General features: G+C 44.0%; 1 protein-coding gene across 5 annotated transcripts in view; it reads left to right on the top strand.

Annotated features, from left to right (window-relative positions):
* Positions 1-18369, top strand: part of cep152 (centrosomal protein 152) — a 306980-nt gene that overhangs the window by 111521 nt on the left and 177090 nt on the right. For 4 of the 5 annotated variants that reach the window (XR_010020130.1, XM_063065689.1, XM_063065687.1 and 1 more), the window contains exon 5: positions 14782-14835. The exons of the other annotated variant lie outside the window; for it this stretch is intronic. Coding sequence is in view for 3 of the 4 variants with exons in the window: in XM_063065689.1 (XP_062921759.1) it covers positions 14782-14835 (54 nt within the window). In the remaining variant the exon portion in view is untranslated. The remainder of the gene's footprint in view (positions 1-14781; positions 14836-18369) is intronic. 5 annotated transcript variants of the gene reach the window in all.

The raw sequence follows: 18369 nt of genomic DNA, 5'->3' as shown, positions 1-18369 counted from the left end.
GTCCTCACACCTGGGCTCTGTTGCTGCAATACACTCTAAGCCTGGACTCCACTGCCACATTCCAACCATTACTGGACTTTTCCAAGTCAGCCTGGCACTTGGGACAAATTTATCTCTAACATTCTGAAAGAGATCTCTAAGCATCGACCACATGTCCGTAGTACATTTCCCTGTAAAAACATCATCCCAATTCACACCCGCAAGTTCTAGCCTTATAGCCTCATAATTTGCCCTTCTCCAATTAAAAATTTTCCTGTCCTTTCTGATTCTATCCTTTTCCATGATAATGCTGAAGGCCAGGGCGCAGTGGTCACTGTCCCCCAGATGCTCACCCACTGAGAGATTTGTGACCTGACCCAGTTCATTGCCTAGTACTAGGTCTAGTATAGCATTCTCCCTAGTCGGCCCATCCTGGACACACTTAACAAACTCTGACCCATCTAAACCTTTGGAAGTAATCAGGTGCCAATCAATAGAAATCATAGAAAACCATAGAAAAACTACAGCAAAGAAACAGGCCTTTTGGCCCTCCTTGGCTGTGCCGAACCATTTTCTGTCTAGTCCCACTGACCTGCAGATGGACCATATCCCTCCATACATCTCCCATCCATGTATCTGTCTAATTTATTCTTAAATATTAAAAAAAGAACCTGCATTTACCACCTCGTCTGGCAGCTCACTTCCACCACTCTCTGTGTGAAGAAGCCCCCCCTAATGTTCCCTTTAAACTTTTCCCCCCTCATCCTTAACCCATGTCCTCTGGTTTTTTTCTCCCCTTGCCTCAGTGGAAAAAGCCTGCTTGCATTCACTCTATCTATACCCATAATAATTTTATATACCTCTATCAAATCTCCCCTCATTCTTCTACGCTCCAGGGAATAAAGTCCTAACCTATTCAACCTTTCTCTGTAACTGAGTTTCTCAAGTTCCGGCAACATCCTTGTAAACCTTCTCTGCACTCTTTCAACCTTATTAATATCCTTCCTGTAATTTGGTGACCGAAACTGAACACAATACTCCAGATTCGGCCTCACCGATGGCTTATACAACCTCATCATAACATTCCAGCTCTTATACTCAATACTTTGATTAATAAAGGCCAATGTACCAAAAACTCTCTTTACGACCCTATCTACCTGTGACGCCACTTTTAGGGAATTTTGTATCTGTTTTCCCAGATCCCGCTGTTCTACTGCACTCCTCAGTGCCTTACCATTTACCCTGTATGTTCTACCTTGGTTTGTCCTTCCAAAGTGCAATACCTCACACTTGTCTGTATTAAACTCCATATGCCATTTTTCAGCCCATTTTTCCAGCTGGTCCAAGTCCCTCTGCAAGCTTTGAAAACCTTCCTCACTGTCTACTACACCTCCAATCTTTGTATCATCAGCAAATTTGCTGATCCAATTTACCACATTATCATCCAGATCATTGATATAGATGACAAATAACAATGGACCCAGCACTGATCCCTGTGGCACACCACTAGTCACAGGCCTCCAGTCTGAGAAGCAATTCTCTACTACCACTCTTTGGCTTCTTCCATTGAGCCAATATCTAATCCAATTTACCACCTGTCCATGTATACCTAGCGACTGAATTTTCCTAACTAACCTCCTATGCGGGACCTTGTCAAAGGCCTTACTGAAGTCCATGTAGACAACATCCACTGCCTTCCCTTCATCCACTTTCCTGGTACCTCATTGAAAAACACCAATAGATTGGTCAAACATGACGTACCACGCAGAAAGCCATGTTGACTCTCCCTAATAAGTTCCTGTCTATCCAAATGCTTGTAGATTCTGTCTGTTAGTACTCCCTCCAATAACTTACCCACTACCGACATCAAATTTACTGGCCTATAATTTCCCAGATTACTTTTCCATCCTTTTTTAAACAACGGAACAACATGAGCCATTCTCCAATCCTCCAGCACCTCACCCGTAGACACTGACATTTTAAATGTATCTGCCACGGCCACTGCAATTTCAACACTAGTCTCCTTCAAGGTCCGAGGGAATACCCTCTGAGGTCCTGGGGATTTATCCACTTTAATTTGCCTCAAGATAGCAAGCACCTCCTCCTTTTCAATCTGTACAGTTTCCATGATCTCACTATTTGTTTCCCTTAATTCCATAGACTTCATGCCAGTTTCCTTAGTAAATACAGACGCAAAAAACCCAATTAAGATCTCCCCCATTTCTTTTGGTTCCACACATAGCCGACCACTCTGATCTTCAAGAGGACCAATTTTATCCCTTACAATCCTTTTGCTCTTAATATACCTGTAAAAGCTCTTTGGATTATCCTTCACTTTGACTGCCAAGGCAACCTCATGTCTTCTTTTAGCCCTCCTGATTTCCTTCTTAAATATTTTCTTGCACTTTTTATACTCCTCAAGCACCTTATTTACTCCGTTTCCTATACATGTCATACAACTCTCTCTCTTCTTTATCAGAGTTGCAATATCCCTAGAGAAGCAAGGTTCCTTATTCCTATTCACTTTGCCTGTAATCCTGACAGGAACATAAAAGCTCTGCACTCCCAAAAATCCTCCTTTGAAGGCTTCCCACTTTCCGATCACATCCTTGCCAGAGAACAACCTGTCCCAATCCATGCTTTTTAGATCCTTTCTCATTTCTTCAAATTTGGCCGCCTTCCAGTTTAGAACCTCAACCCTAGGACCAGATCTATCTTTATCCATGATCAAGTTGAAACTAATTGTGTTATGATCACTGGAACCAAAGTGCTCCCCTACACACACTTCCGTCAATTGTCCTAACTCGTTTCCTAATGGGAAATCTAATATTGCATCCTCTCTAGTTGGTACCTCTATATATTGATTTAGAAAACTTTCCTGAACACATTTTACAAACTCTAACCCATCTAGACCCCTAACAGTATGGGAGTCCCAATCAGTATGTGGAAAATTAAAATCCCCTGCCACCACAACTTTATGTTTCCTGCAGTTGCCTGCTATCTCTCTGCAGACTTGCTTCTCCAATTCTCGCTGACTATTGGGTGGTCTATAATACAACCCCACTAACGTGGCCATACCTTTCCTGTTTCTCAGCTCCACCCACAAGGACTCAGTAGACAAGCCCTCTCATCTGTCCTGCCTGAGCACTGCTGGAACATTTTCCCTGACAAGCAATGCTAACACCCCACTTTTCATTCCTCTGCTTGTATCACATCTGAAACGTTCTGCCCCTCCTGTAGCCAAGTTTCACTAATTGCTATAACGTCATAACTCCATGTGTCAATCCACGCCCTCAACTCGTCTGCCTTCCCCGCAATACTCCTAGCATACTCCAAATATATACACCTCAGAAGATTTTTACCACCACTCACAACCTTTCTATTTGCGGCTTTGCTTGAACTTTTAACATCATTTATTTTCACCCCAGCCTCACTGTCAGCTCTGGCACTCTGGTTCCCATCCCCCTGCAAATCTAGTTTAAAGCCTCCTCAATAGCACTAACAAACCTCCCTGAAAGGATATTGGTCCCCTTGTAGTTTAGGTGTAACCTGTCTCTCTTGTACAGGTCCCACCTGCCCCAGAAGAGGTCCCAATGATCCTGAAATCTGAAACCCTGTCCCCTACACCAGTTCCTCAGCCACTTGTTCATCTTCCAGAGCATCCTATTCTTACCCTCACTGGCACATAGGACAGGTAGCAATCCTGAGATTACCACCCTCGAGGTCCTGCTTTTCAACTTCCTACCAAGCTCTCTATACTCACTCTCCAGGACCTACTCACTCTCCAGGACCTCCTCACTCTTTCTTGCTATGTCATTGGTACCGATGTGCACCACGGCATCTGGCTGATCACCCTGCCACTTCAGAATGTCATGCAAGCGATCAGAGACATCCTTGACCCTGGCACCCAGGAGGCAACAAACCATCCTGGATTCTCTGTCACGACCACAGAACCTCCTATCTGCACCTCTAACTATCAAGTGCCCTATCACTACCGCTCTCCTCTTTTTCCACCCTCCCTCCTGCACTGTAGAACCAGACTCAGTGCCAGAAATCTGGCTGCTGCAGCTTGTCCCAGGTAAGTCATCCCCCCCAACAGTATCCAATGCAGTATACTTGTTGTTGAGGGGAATGGTCACAGGGGAACCCTGCTCTGCCTGCCCTTTACTCTTCCCTCGCCTGAAAGTGATCCAATTTCCTGTGCTGTGCTCCTTTGGCGTAACTACCTCCCTGTAGCTACTATCCATAATCTTCTCATTTTCCCGAATGATCCAGAGGTCATCCAGGTCCTGCTCCAGTTCCCTAACGCGGTTTGTTAGGAGCTGCAGCTGGATGCACTTCTTGCAGGTGTCGTTGCCAGGGATACCGGAGGGCTCCCTGACTTCCCACATCCTTCAAGAGGAGCATTCCAACTTCCTGCCTGGCATTCTCTCTACTCTAAACAAACTGGACAAAAAACTTACCGGAACCTACCCTGGCCTCTGCCTGTTCTCACCGAAGCCTGTTTATTCAATGCTGTCTTACTCTGCTCCCTCTCAATCCGCTGCCCGCTGTATATGGTGGTCTGCTTTTAAACCTTGGCGCGCTACGTCACGCGCCTGCGCAGTGCAGACCCTTCTCCCTGAGCAGTGTTTAAAAAAAAAAGATTTTTTGCACCCAATTTCTTCACTCCCTCAGGTAATATTAAGGAAGTTAAAGTCACCCATGATAACAACCCTGTTATTTTTGCACCTTTCCAAAATCTGCCTCCCAATCTTCTCCTCTGTATCTCTGCTGCTACCAGGGGGCCTATAGAATACCCCCAGTGGAGTAACTGCTCCCTTCCTGTTCCTGACTTCCACCCATACTGACTCAAAAGAGGGTCCTGCTACATTACCCACCCTTTCTGTATCTGTAATAGTATCACTGACCAGTAATGCCACCCCTCCTCCCCTCCCCCCCCCCCATCCCTTTTAAAGCACTGAAATCCAGGAATATTGAGAATCCATTCCTGCCCTGGTGCCAACCAAATCTCTGTAATGGCCACTACATCATAATTCCATGTATGTATCCAAGCTCTCAGTTCATCACCTTTGTTCCTGATGCTTCTTGCATTGAGGTACACACACTTCAGCCCTTCTACCTTACTACCTTTACACCGTTTATTCTGCTTCTCTTTCCTCAAAGCCTCTCTATATGTTAGATCTGGCTTTACTCTATGCACTTCTTTCACTGCTCTATCGCCCCAGGTTGCAAGTTAGTTTAAACCCTCCTGAACCATGCTAGCAAACCTACCTGCAAGGATATTTCTCCCCCTCGAGTTCAGGTGCAACCCATCCAATTTAAAACAGAGATGCAGAGAAATGTCTTTAACTAGATGGTGATGAATTTGTAGAATTTATTACTATGAGCAGCTGTGGAGGCCAGGTGGGGAGTGGGGCTGAGGAGGAAACAAAAGGATTCAGCCATGATTGAATGGCAGAACAGACTTGATGGGCCAAATGGCCTAATTCTGCTCCTGTGTCTTATGGTCTTGTATCAGTAAACATGTAACTGAACCAATCTTAATTTTCTCAGAAACAACAAACTTGAAATCACAGTGTTGTGATAGTTTTGAGACAATGTTTGTAATAACACACCATAGTTTGTAATACATGTTTTTTTTGTCAGTTGTACAATATTCTCTTTTCAAAATTAAATATTGGTTGTGATTGCGAGAGCAACAGGGTCTTAACTCATTCTTTGAATTCATCATTATGAAATCTGTTATTCAGGTAATTACACAAACAATGAATGAATCGAATAATCAGTGCAGTATAGACTTCAGAACTTGTAGATTCAGGCAGATTTTTCACTTTGTCACTTCAATAAATACTTTTGCATACTACAGTCCTTCAATTGTATTGAAACAGCTTTTCAAAGGAATTTACAAAGAGGTGCCAGATCTAAAAGATTGTTGAGGATAATGAATGCTACTCAATGTTGTGGATTGGTCAAAATATCCACTCTGTAGTTGTTGATTGGATCATTACACTCATTAACTTGCTCTTTGTAATACTGGATCGAACGTTTGTAATTCTTCATGAAAACAATAGTAGTAAAATGTCTTGACAGCCATCTTACTTTGTTTTGTGGTCTAAGAGACACAAGATCATATTCTATGGCATCAGCTAATTCTTCTAGCTGCTGGCAACCTGCTGAACATTGTTCATGGCAATGTTTCTATATCATGCATATTTGATACTTTTTTCTATGCATCGTGTAATCCCAGGTCCTTCTGTTTTGCAGTGCAGTGTTGCTCAAATGGATACTTTATTTCTTGTAAAAGCATAGCATTTACCCCATTTTATGTAAATATCACCATGTTTTGAATATCAACATTGATAATTTTTTTTAATTGCTTCCACAATAGTGATACTGTCACATGCAATAGTTTGAAAATAGCTATAAAACACTGCCTTATATAAGAAGTTCCATTTTCCGGTCAAAATTAACACTTTCTGTACAGAAATGTCTGCACCTTCATCAGCAATTAATGTATGGAAAGCAGATTTCTGCAATTCTTCCATTAGCTGTTTCTGAAGCACAATGCTTATGCAGTCAAATTGAAATGCATAGTTCTTCTTGTGCCACCTCGTTGGCATATTTACATATTTGACCACATGAGCATGAATTACTTCCACAGAATGCAAAAAGCATTCATTTTAATTACTAAGATAATGTTATCAATTACCATTTTGACTGTATCAGAGAGAGATTTCTTTTGCACATCTTGTTTCACTCTTGCTTCATGCTTTTTTGGAGTTTCAATTAACGTGCAAACTTTCCACATTTCTTCTGGTTAAGTAATTTGGTAGTTGCATATATATATATAGATTCTCTGGTTAAGGTGTTGTTTTAAGTCATATAACTTACATTCTATCTTTTTTCCCACTACTGAATTCGCCCCCAACTGCCACTTCCGCCCAAATGGTGGATGCAACATTGCCAGTATCTTGATATGTAACAATAGCAGCAATTTTTTATTTTTTGTTTTGATCTGAAAAGGCATTTAACTCTTCTGCTTTTCTTTTTGACATTCCTAGGCTACTAAAAATAATAATATTTTGAGAATGCTAAAATAATTATCTTATTTTGAAAAATTTATCAAGGTAAGTTGAAAAAAATCATAATTTTAATAAAATAACCAGGGTCATGCAAGCAATTTTATTGAAATTAATAATAACCTTGTTCTAACAATTTCTTAATTAAAAATTCTTATTTGATTTTCTTTGAAAGATTACTTACCAAATGAGTCAGAATATAGAATTTTTCATATCAAATAAACACAAACCACAGCTCACTACACAGAAAACAATGTCAGGCAGTCAAAACGACTGACAAGCACAATGAGAAAAGCAAAATAATTTGACTAGACAGTGTTGATGTTCAGTGGGCTGGCAAGCTGAAACACTGACAATGTAACTAGGTGAAACACTAAAATGTTCCAAGGTACATTTATTATTTAGAACATTTATGGATTTCTTCCCCCAAGCCATCTGTCTGCTCAATACTAGTCTAGACTGACATCTACATCATTTATTATTATATTGTAATTTGTCCTCTACTGTGCCTATTGTCTTGTTTATTAATTATTGTACTGCCCTGAACTGTTTGTGCACTTTATGTAGTCCTGAGCAGGTCTGTAGTCTAGTGCAGTTTTTGTGTTGTTTTACGTAGTCTAGTGTAGCCTTGTGCTGTCTCGCATAGTCTAGTGTAGTTCCTCCAGGGTCCTGGAGGAACATTGTTTCGTTTTTACTGTGTACTGTACCAGCAGCTTATGGTCGAAATGACAATAAACTTGACTTTATTATATTCATTAATTGGGTATTTCACAATTATATTAACATAGATTTCAAAATTATATTTACATTATATAAAAGAAAATTGCAGCTGCACGGCAACAAAGGCTATGTATGTAGGAGCATATCAGTTACTGTATGGCCACGCACCTGTGCAGCTTAGAGGGATCAGTGTCAATATGTGATAACATAGTTTTACTCCCAGATGAGCTCAATGCCCTCTATACTTGCTTTGACCAACACCTTCATGAACTCCCACATCCCCCAATGACTTTGTGATTTTATTCTGCAATATGGTGAACCATGAAAAGAATCTGGCCCAGACAATGTACCTAGCTAAGTACTGACAATCAGTGCTAATCAACTGGCTAGAGTGTTTACTGACATCCTTAACCTGTCACTTTGGGAGTCTGAGGTACACAGCTGTTTCAGTCATACCAGTGCCCAAGAAAAACATGGTAATCAGGATCATCTGGTACCACTTGTGTCTGCTGTGAATAAGTACTTTGAGAGGTTTGTCATGAAGCGTATCAGCTCCTGCCTGAAGAATGACTTGGATCCACTCCAATTTGCCTGCTGCTAGAACAGGTCAACTACAAATACCATTTTATTGGCTCTCTACTGAGCTCTGTGACATCTGGACAGTGAAGATGTATTCATCAGGATGCTCTTCATTGACTACAGCTCAGCATTCAGTACTATCATCCCCTCTAAACTAATCAATAGGCTTCAAGACCTAGGCGTCAATATTATAAGACCATAAGATGGAGGAGCAGAATTAGGTCATTTGGCCTATTGAATCTGCTCTGCCATTTCATCATGGCTGATCCAACTTTCCTCCAGCCCCAATCTCCTGCCTTCTCCCCATATCCCTTCATGCTCTGATCAATCAAGAATTTATCAACTCGAATCTTCGATTTCCCAACTTGCAGACCCCAGTCAGTTTGGATTGGCAGCAGCATCTCCACAGTCTCCATCAGCAAGGCTATGTTCTTTGGTCCCTGCTGTACTTGCTTTATAATTGTGTATGACATTGGTTGTTTGTCTTCATTTGTGTGAACTTTGTAATTGATTCTATACTTGTGTCGGAGGGAGACTGAAAATCTGTTGAGTGATGCCATTCAATGTCAGCAAAACCAAAGTGCAGATTATTGTTTACAGGAGGAAGAAAATCAGTAGAATAGAGGGATCTGGGAATACAGATACAAATTTCCCTAAAAGTAGCGTCACAGGTAGATAGGGTCGTAAAGAGAGCTTTTGGTACATTGGCCTTTATTAATCAAAGTATTGAGTATAAGAGCTGGAATGTTATGATGAGGTTGTATAAGGCATTGGTGAGGCTGAATCTGGAGTACTGTGTTCAGTTTTGGTCACCAAATTACAGGAAGGATATTAATAAGGTTGAAAGAATGCAGAGAAGGTTTACAAGGATGTTGCCGGGACTTGAGAAACTCAGTCACAGAGAAAGGTTGAATAAACATAGAAACATAGAAAATAGGTGCAGGAGTAGGCCATTTGGCCCTTCGAGCCTGCACCACCATTCAGTATGATCATGGCTGATCATCCAACTCAGAACCCAGTACCAGCCTTCCCTCCATACCCCCTGATCCCTTTAGCCACAAGAGCCATATCTAACTCCCTCTTAAGTATAGCCAATGAACTGGCCTCAATTGTTTCCTGTGGCAGAGAATTCCACAGATTCACCACTCTCTGTGTGAAGAAGTTTTTCCTAATCTCGGTCCTCAAACTGTAACCCCTTGTTCTGGACTTCCCCAGAATAGGTTGGGACTTTATTCCCTGGAGCGTAGAAGAATGAGGGGAGATTTGATAGAGGTATATAAAATTATGATGGGTATAGATAGAGTGAATGCAAGTAGGCTTTTTCCAGAGGCAAGGGGAGAAAAAAAACCAGAGGACATGGGTTAAGGGTTAAGGGTGAAGGGAGAAAAGTTCAAAGGAACATTAGGAGGTGTTTCTTCACACAGAGAATGGTGGAAGTATTGGAATGAGCTGCCAGACGAGGTGGTACATGCAGGCTATTTTTTAACATTTAAGAATAAATTGGACAGATACATGGATGGGAGGTGTATGGAGGGATATGGTCCGTGTGCAGGTCAGTGGGACTAGGCAGAGCCAAGAAGGGCCAAAAGGCCTGTTTCTGTGCTGTAGTTTTTCTATGGTTTCTAAATGGGAGTCAATGAGCTAGTCCTCACTAGGAGATCAGAAGTGGAGAGAATCAGTAATTTTAAATTCTTGATGTTTGAATTTCCGAGGGCCCGTCCTGCGACCAGCTTGTAAATGCCATTTAAAGGAAGGCATGGCTGTGCCTAACTGTTTCAGAAGTTTGTGCAGATTTGGCATGTCATCTAAAACTGACAAAATTCTACAAAATGCACAGTGCAGAGTATCTTCTCTGGTTGTATTGTGGCCTGATACGGAAACACCAATGCCTTGGATTTGAAAAGCCTACAAAAAGGGGTGGGTACAGCCCAGTTCATCACAGGAAAAGCCCTTCCCTCCAGTGAGCACACCTACAAGGAGTGCTACCTCAATAAAGTAGTGCCCATCATCAAGGACACCCACCATCCAGGCCATGTTCTCTTCTTGCTGCTACCATCAGGAAGGAGATACAGGAACCTTAAGCCTCATACCACTAGGTTCAGGAATCATTATTACTATTCAACCATCAGGCACCCGACCCAGAGTGGACAACTTCACTCACCACAACACTGAACACACCTATGGACTCACTTTCAAGAGCTGTACAGCACTTGTTCTCAGCATTATTTATTATTTGTATATATATGAATGTTTGTTTATTCATTCATATTTTGTGTTGCACAATTTATCATCTTGCACAATGGTTGCTTGTCTAAAGTTTTTCGATTCTATAGTATTTCTTTGTTTCACTGAATCTCGGTAGTATTTGGTCATGTATACACACTTTGACAATAAATTTATTTTGAACTGTCGGCCTTGATTAAGCTGCGTTCACAGTGTTGTGCACATTCTGGTTACTGTATTACAGCGATGTTGTCTGGGTAATTGAGCTACAAGAAAAGGCTGTGTGTGTATGCACCTCTTAAAACATTTTAATATTTTGCACAAACTATCAATCCCTCAATGTCTCTATGTATTGTTTCCCTTATTTCCCATTCACTTTCTGTTGAACTGCTTTGGTTTTATTTTGGAGCCTGATGGTCCCCATTGCACTTAAGAGAATATTACTCTTACAGAAAATGACTTGTGAATTGATTACTGTGCTAGCAGTTTTCCTCGTTATATTTCTTTCCGTTTGTTTCATTATCAGATCCAGAGGAACTTGAGTGGAGAAGTGCAGATGAGGGAGAAAGGCCATGACCACGTTAAGTAGTTTACAGGCTTGTGACACTGTGTGCTTCCCCTGTGATGTTCCATGATATTCCGGAAACATTGGAGAATGATTGTCACTTAAAGTGTAAGAGCCAGGATAGCAAAGGAACAAAGACTTGGGTCTTACGTTCTGTAAAAATAAACACTTGTGTGATGTAGGAAACAGGATCCTGAAAACAGAAGTGTGCTAATGCCTGGGTCAACATTAATGAGATCCCCTGCTCTTGGGATAATGACATGGAGCAATCTGTGTTCAGCTGAGGTAAGGTGTGTCCGGGGTTCAATGGTGAGGGAGCACACCCATCACATGACTTGGATGCAGCCAGTTGAGCCATGGCTCTAAGATACTGGGGAGTGATCATGGTGACACAAGTTTGAAAATGTTAAACTTTATGGGGTATTTGCCCAGTGCAGGGTAGTGGAGCAGCAGGCTTTCAGAACTGCTCAAGTTTCAGCTAGAAAACGTTCACCTGCAGGAAGTGGTTTGCTCACTTACCAGGACTGACCACTGTATATTAGCTTCAGCAAGGTGTTGCATCTCAGGAGAGAGAATTAACTCCTGCTGACATTTGAAACAGTCTAAGTCCAGGATGCTTACAGGTGATTTCTGGAACCTTTTACTTCCAGAAGTTATCATTCTGTTCCAGGTTTAGCAGGAACTGGGGCACTCTGCAGTTTAATGAGAACTCTCCCAAGCAGACGCAACACATTCAGTGCAGTTGTTTAAAGTTTTTTTTAACTGCTAGATAACAGATGACTACCTAATTGCAAACAACAGGAATTCTGCAGATGCTGGAAATTCAAGCAACATACATCAAAGTTGCTGGTGAACGCAGCAGGCCAAGCAGCATCTATAGGAAGAGGCGCAGTCGACGTTTCAGGCCGAGACCCTTCGTCAGGACTAAGTGAAGGAAGAGTGAGTAGGGATTTGAAAGCTGGAGGGGGAGGGGGAGATGCAAAATGATAGGAGAAGACAGGAGGGGGAGGGATAGAGCCGAGAGCTGGACAGGTGATAGGCAAAAGGGGATACGAGAGGATCATGGGACAGGAGGTCCGGGAAGAAAGACAAGGGGGGCGGGGGATGACCCAGAGGATGGGCAAGAGGTATATTCAGAGGGTCAGAGGGAGAAAAAGGAGAGTGAGAGAAAGAATGTGTGCATAAAAATGAGTAACAGCTGGGGTACGAGGGGGAGGTGGGGCCTAGCGGAAGTTAGAGAAGTCAATGTTCATGCCATCAGGTTGGAGGCTACCCAGACGGAATATAAGGTGTTGTTCCTCCAACCTGAGTGTGGCTTCATCTTTACAGTAGAGGAGGCCGTGGATAGACATGTCAGAATGGGAATGGGATGTGGAATTAAAATGTGTGGCCACTGGGAGATCCTGCTTTCTCTGGCGGACAGAGCGTAGATGTTCAGCAAAGCGGTCTCCCAGTCTGCGTCGGGTCTCACCAATATATAAAAGGCCACATCGGGAGCACCGGACGCAGTATATCACCCCAGTCGACTCACAGGTGAAGTGATGCCTCACCTGGAAGGACTGTTTGGGGCCCTGAATGGTGGTAAGGGAGGAAGTGTAAGGGCATGTGTAGCACTTGTTCCGCTTACACGGATAAGTGCCAGGAGGGAGATCAGTGGGGAGGGATGGGGGGGACGAATGGACAAGGGAGTTGTGTAGGGAGCGATCCCTGCGGAATGCAGAGAGAGGGGGGGGAGGGAAAGATGTGCTTAGTGGTGGGATCCCGTTGGAGGTGGCGGAAGTTACGGAGAATAATATGTTGGACCCGGAGGCTGGTGGGGTGGTAGGTGAGGACCAGGGGAACCCTATTCCTAGTGGGGTGGTGGGAGGATGGAGTGAGAGCAGATGTACGTGAAATGGAGGAGATGCGTTTAAGAGCAGAGTTGATAGTGGAGGAAGGGAAGCCCCTTTCTTTAAAAAATGAAGACATCTCCCTCCCCTTTCTTTAAAAAATGAAGACATCTCCCTATCCACTGATATCTACTATAAGCCTACTGACTCTCACAGCTATCTGGACTATTCCTCTTCTCACCCTGTCTCTTGCAAAAACGCCATCCCCTTCTCGCAATTCCTCCGTCTCCGCCGCATCTGCTCTCAGGATGAGGCTTTTCATTCTAGGACGAGGGAGATGTCTTCATTTTTTAAAGAAAGGGGCTTCCCTTCCTCCACTATCAACTCTGCTCTTAAACGCATCTCCCCCATTTCACGTACATCTGCTCTCACTCCATCCTCCCACCACGCCACTAGGAATAGGGTTCCCCTGGTCCTCACCTACCACCCCACCAGCCTCCGGGTCCAACATATTATTCTCCGTAACTTCCGCCACCTCCAACGGGATCCCACCACTAAGCACATCTTTCCCTCCCCCCCCTCTGCATTCCGCAGGGATCGCTCCCTACGCAACTCCCTTGTCCATTCGTCTCCCCCATCCCTCCCCACTGATCTCCCTCCTGGCACTTATCCGTGTAAGCGGAACAAGTGCTACACATGCCCTTACACTTCCTCCCTTACCACCATTCAGGGCCCCAAACAGTCCTTCCAGGTGAGGCATCACTTCACCTGTGAGTCGACTGGGGTGATATACTGCGTCCGGTGCTCCCGATGTGGCCTTTTATATATTGGTGAGACCCGACGCAGACTGGGAGACCGCTTTGCTGAACATCTACGCTCTGTCCGCCAGAGAAAGCAGGATCTCCCAGTGGCCACACATTTTAATTCCACATCCCATTCCCATTCTGACATGTCTATCCACGGCCTCCTCTACTGTAAAGATGAAGCCACACTCAGGTTGGAGGAACAACACCTTATATTCCGTCTGGGTAGCCTCCAACCTGATGGCATGAACATTGACTTCTCTAACTTCCGCTAGGCCCCACCTCCCCCTCGTACCCCAGCTGTTACTCATTTTTATGCACACATTCTTTCTCTCACTCTCCTTTTTCTCCCTCTGTCCCTCTGAATATACCTCTTGCCCATCCTCTGGGTCACCCCCCCCCCGTCTTTCTCCCTAGGCCTCCTGTCCCATGATCCTCTCGTATCCCCTTTTGCCTATCACCTGTCCAGCTCTCGGCTCTATCCCTCCCCCTCCTGTCTTCTCCTATCATTTTGCATCTCCCCCTCCAGCTTTCAAATCCCTTACTCACTCTTCCTTCAGTTAGTCCTGACGAAGGGTCTCGGCCTGAAACGTCGACTGCGCCTCTTCCTATAGATGCTGCTTGGCCTGCTGCGTTCACCAGCAACTTTGATGTATGTGACTACCTAATTGCAGTGCCTTTCATAGGCAAGCCGGTACCATTTGAACCTGTGAAAAGTGGTTACCCAGAGGAATTGAAAAGGCAACAATTTACCCGAGTAAAAAACTGTGCAATAGTTGAGGAAGAATTGGTTAATATCGCATTATGCTTTTCCCTCCCAGGGCAAAATGAACCACCTCACACTTATCTGGGTTGAACTCCATCTGCCACTTCTCAGCCCAGTTTTGGATCCTATTGATGTCCTGTTGTAACCTCTGACAGCCTGTCACACTGTCCACAACACCCCCAACCTTTGTGTCATCAGCAAATTTACTAACACATCTCTCCACTTCCTCATCCAGGTCATTTATATCGAGGAACAAATTTGTAAAGAGATCGCTGACTGTCCAAGAGACGTAAGATTTTAACTTTCCTCATTTTGACTATTCTGTAAAACATATTTGACATATCCCATTCTGTAAAAGGACTAGATGGGATATAATTTGTCAAATGTGTTCAGGAAAGTTTATTTTATCTGTACATAGAAGTCCCGCGAGAGAACATGCAATACTGCATCTCCTATTAGGAAATGAGACAGGGCAGGTGATTGAAGTTTGTGTAAGGGGACACCTTGCATACAGTGATCACAATGCCATTCTTTTCAAAGTAATTATGCAGAAAGATAGGTATGGTCTGTGCGTTGAGATTCTAATAGGCCAATTTTGATGGAATCAGAAATGATCTGGAAAGTGTGGATTGGGATAGGCTGTTTTCTGGCCAAGGTGTACTTGGAAAGTGGGAGATCTTCAGAAATGAAATTTTGAGCATATGAAGCTTGTATGTGCCTGCCAGAATAAAAGGTAAGTATAATAAGTTTAGGGAACCTCAGTTTTCAAGAGATATTGAGACCCTGGTTAAGAGAAAAAAGGAGGTGCATAGCAGGTGTAGGCAGGTGGAACAAATGAGGTGCTTATGGAGTACAAGAAATGCAAGAGAACACAAGAAAGAATGCAGGAAGGCTAAAAGAAGATATCAAGTTGCTCCAGTATAGACCAGGTGAAGGAGAATCCTAAGGGATCGTACAGATATTTTAAGAGAAAAATTGCAAGGGACAAAATCGTTCCTCTGGAAGACCAGAATGATTATCCATGTGTGGAGCCAAAACAAACTGGGGAGATCTTAAATGCATTCTTTGCATCTGTATTTACTCGGGAGATGGATACAAAATCTAGAGAAGTGAGGCAAAGCGGCATCAACTTCATAGACCCTTTACAGGTTACAGAAAAGAGTTGTTTCCTACCCTGAGGCAAATCAGGATGAATAATCCCCAGGGCCTGACAAGATGTTCCCTTGAACCCTATGGGAGGCAAGTGCAGAAATTGCTGGAGCTCTAGCAGAGATATTTAAAACATCATTAGCAATAGGAGAAGTACCAGAGGACTGGAGGATAGTCAATGTTGTTCCGCTATTTAAAAAAGGCTCTAAACAGAAACCAGGAAATTATTGGTGGAATGCAGCAGGCCAGGCAGCAACTATAGGAAGAGGTACAGTCGATGTTTCGAGCTGAGACCCTTTGTCAGGCATAACTGAAAGAAGAGATAGTAAGAGATTTGAGAGGGGGAGGTGGAGATCCGAAATGATAGGAGAAGACAGAAGGGGGAGGGAAGAAGCTAAGAGCTGGAAAGTTGATTGGCAAAAGGGATACAGAGTTGGAGAAGGGGGAGGATCATGGTACAGGAGGCCTAGGGAAAAAGAAAGGGGGAAGGGAGCCCAGGGGAAGATGGAGCCTCCTCTATTGTCAAGATGAAGCCACACTCAGGTTGGAGGAACAACTTATATTCTGTCTGGGTAGCCTCCAATCTGATGGCATGAACATTGATTTCTCTAACTTCCGTTAATGCCCTTCCTCCCCTTTCCCCATCCCTTATTTGTTTTTATTTCCCCCCTTCTTTTTTTTCTCTCTCTGTCCCTCTCACAATCACTCCTTGCCTGCTTTCCAGCTTCCTTCGGGGTCCCCTCCCCCTTTCTTTCTCTCTAGGCCATCCCATGATCCACCCCTTTCTCCAACTCTGTATCCCTTTTGCCAATCTACTTTCCAGCTGTTAGCTTCTTCCCTCTCCCTCCTGTCTTCGCCTATCATTTCAGATCTCCCCCTCCCCCTCCCACTTTCAAATCTCTTACTATCTCTTCTTTCAGTTAGTCCTGACGAAGGGTCTCGGCCTGAAACTTCGACTGTACCACTTCGTATAGATGCTGCTTGGCCTGCTGCGTTCCACCAGTATTTTGTGTGTGTTGCTTGGATTTCCAGCATCTGCAGATTTTCTCGTGTGACCAGGAAATTATTGGCCGGTGACACTGACATCAGTTGTGGGAACGTTACTGGAAGGTATTCTAAGGGGCTGGGTGTATAAGTACTTGGATAAACATGGACTGATCATTAGCATTAGTGGCTGGCCAATCAATTTGAAGAGAGAGAGCTTCACACAGGTTGGAGAGAAGTGTTTAAAAAAGGAGCGTTTAGTGGGATTGGCACATTAGAATAGTGGGTATGACTGCAAGGCCAGTTTTCGGTTCTGGGTGTCAAATGTGGTATGTCTGGGAGACTTCCGGCTTCCCTAATGGCCCACATTTACACCAGGTGCATTGAGCTGCAGCTCCTTAGAGACCGAGTTAGGGAACTGGAGCTGCAGCTCAGTGACCTATGGCTCATCAGGGAGAATGAAAAGGTGATAGGAGCTACAGGTAGTTTTGGCACGTGGCCAGGTGGTTAAGGCATTGGACTAGTGATCTGAAGGTTGCGAATTTGAGCTTCAGCTGAGGCAGCGTGTTGTGTCCTTGAGCAAGGCACTTAAACATGTTCCTGCATGTTTATAGCCCAGCGGCGGCGGTTGGTGCAGTATGGACAAGACAAGATATTAACCCCAGGAGACAGATAAGGGAGGGCGTCAAGTAGTGGAGAGCACCCCCGTGGCTGTCCCCCTTAACAATAAGTATTCCATTTTGAGTGCTGTTTGGGGGGGGGTGGGGAGCGACCTACTTGGGGGAAGCAACAGTGGCCCTGCTTCTGGCACTGAGTCTGGCCTGTGGCTCAGAGGTGAAGGGAACTGAAGAGGGCAGCAGGAATAGTGAACTCTATAGTTAGGGGGACAGATAGGCAATTCTGTGGACGCGAAAAAGAAACAAGGGTAGTAGTTGGCCTCCTAGGTGCCAAGGTTCGTGATGTTTCTGAGTATGTCCACAATATCCTAAATTGGTAGGGTGAGCAGCCAGAGGTTGTGGTTCATATTGGTACCAATGACATAAGTAGAAAAAGGGAGGAGAATATCCTGAAAGCAGAATACAGGGAGCTGGAAGGAAGCTGAGAAGCAGGACCTCAAAGGTTGTAGTTTTGGGATTGCTGCCTGTGCAACAGGACAGTGAGTATAGGAATAGGATGAGGTCGAGGATAAATACGTGGCTGAAGGATTGGAGCGGGACAGGGATTCAGATTTTTGGATCATTGGGACAAGTGTGACCTGTACAAAAAGGACAGGTTGCACTTGAATGCAAGGGGATCAATATCATAGAAACATAGAAAACCTACAGCACAATACAGGCCCTTCGGCCCACAAAGTTGTACCGAACATGTCCCTACCTTAGAAATTACTAGGCTTACCCATGGTCCTCTATTTTTCTAAGCTCCATGTACCAATCTAAAAGTCTCTTAAAAGACCCTATCATATCCACTTCCACCACCGTTGCCGGCAGCCCATTCCACGCACTCACCACTCTCTGCGTAAAAAAACTTACCCCTGACATCTCCTCTGTACCTATTCCCCGCACCTTAAACCTGAGTCCTCTTGTGGCAACCATTTCAGCCCCGGGAAAAAGCCTCTGACTATCCACACAATCAATGCCTCTCATCATCTTATACACCTCTATCAGGTCACCTCTCATCCTCCATCGCTCCA

The sequence above is a fragment of the Mobula hypostoma genome, chromosome 13 (assembly GCF_963921235.1).
Source record: "Mobula hypostoma chromosome 13, sMobHyp1.1, whole genome shotgun sequence".
Classification (NCBI taxonomy): domain Eukaryota; kingdom Metazoa; phylum Chordata; class Chondrichthyes; order Myliobatiformes; family Myliobatidae; genus Mobula; species Mobula hypostoma.
This window is presented reverse-complemented; position numbering and strand designations above follow the sequence as displayed.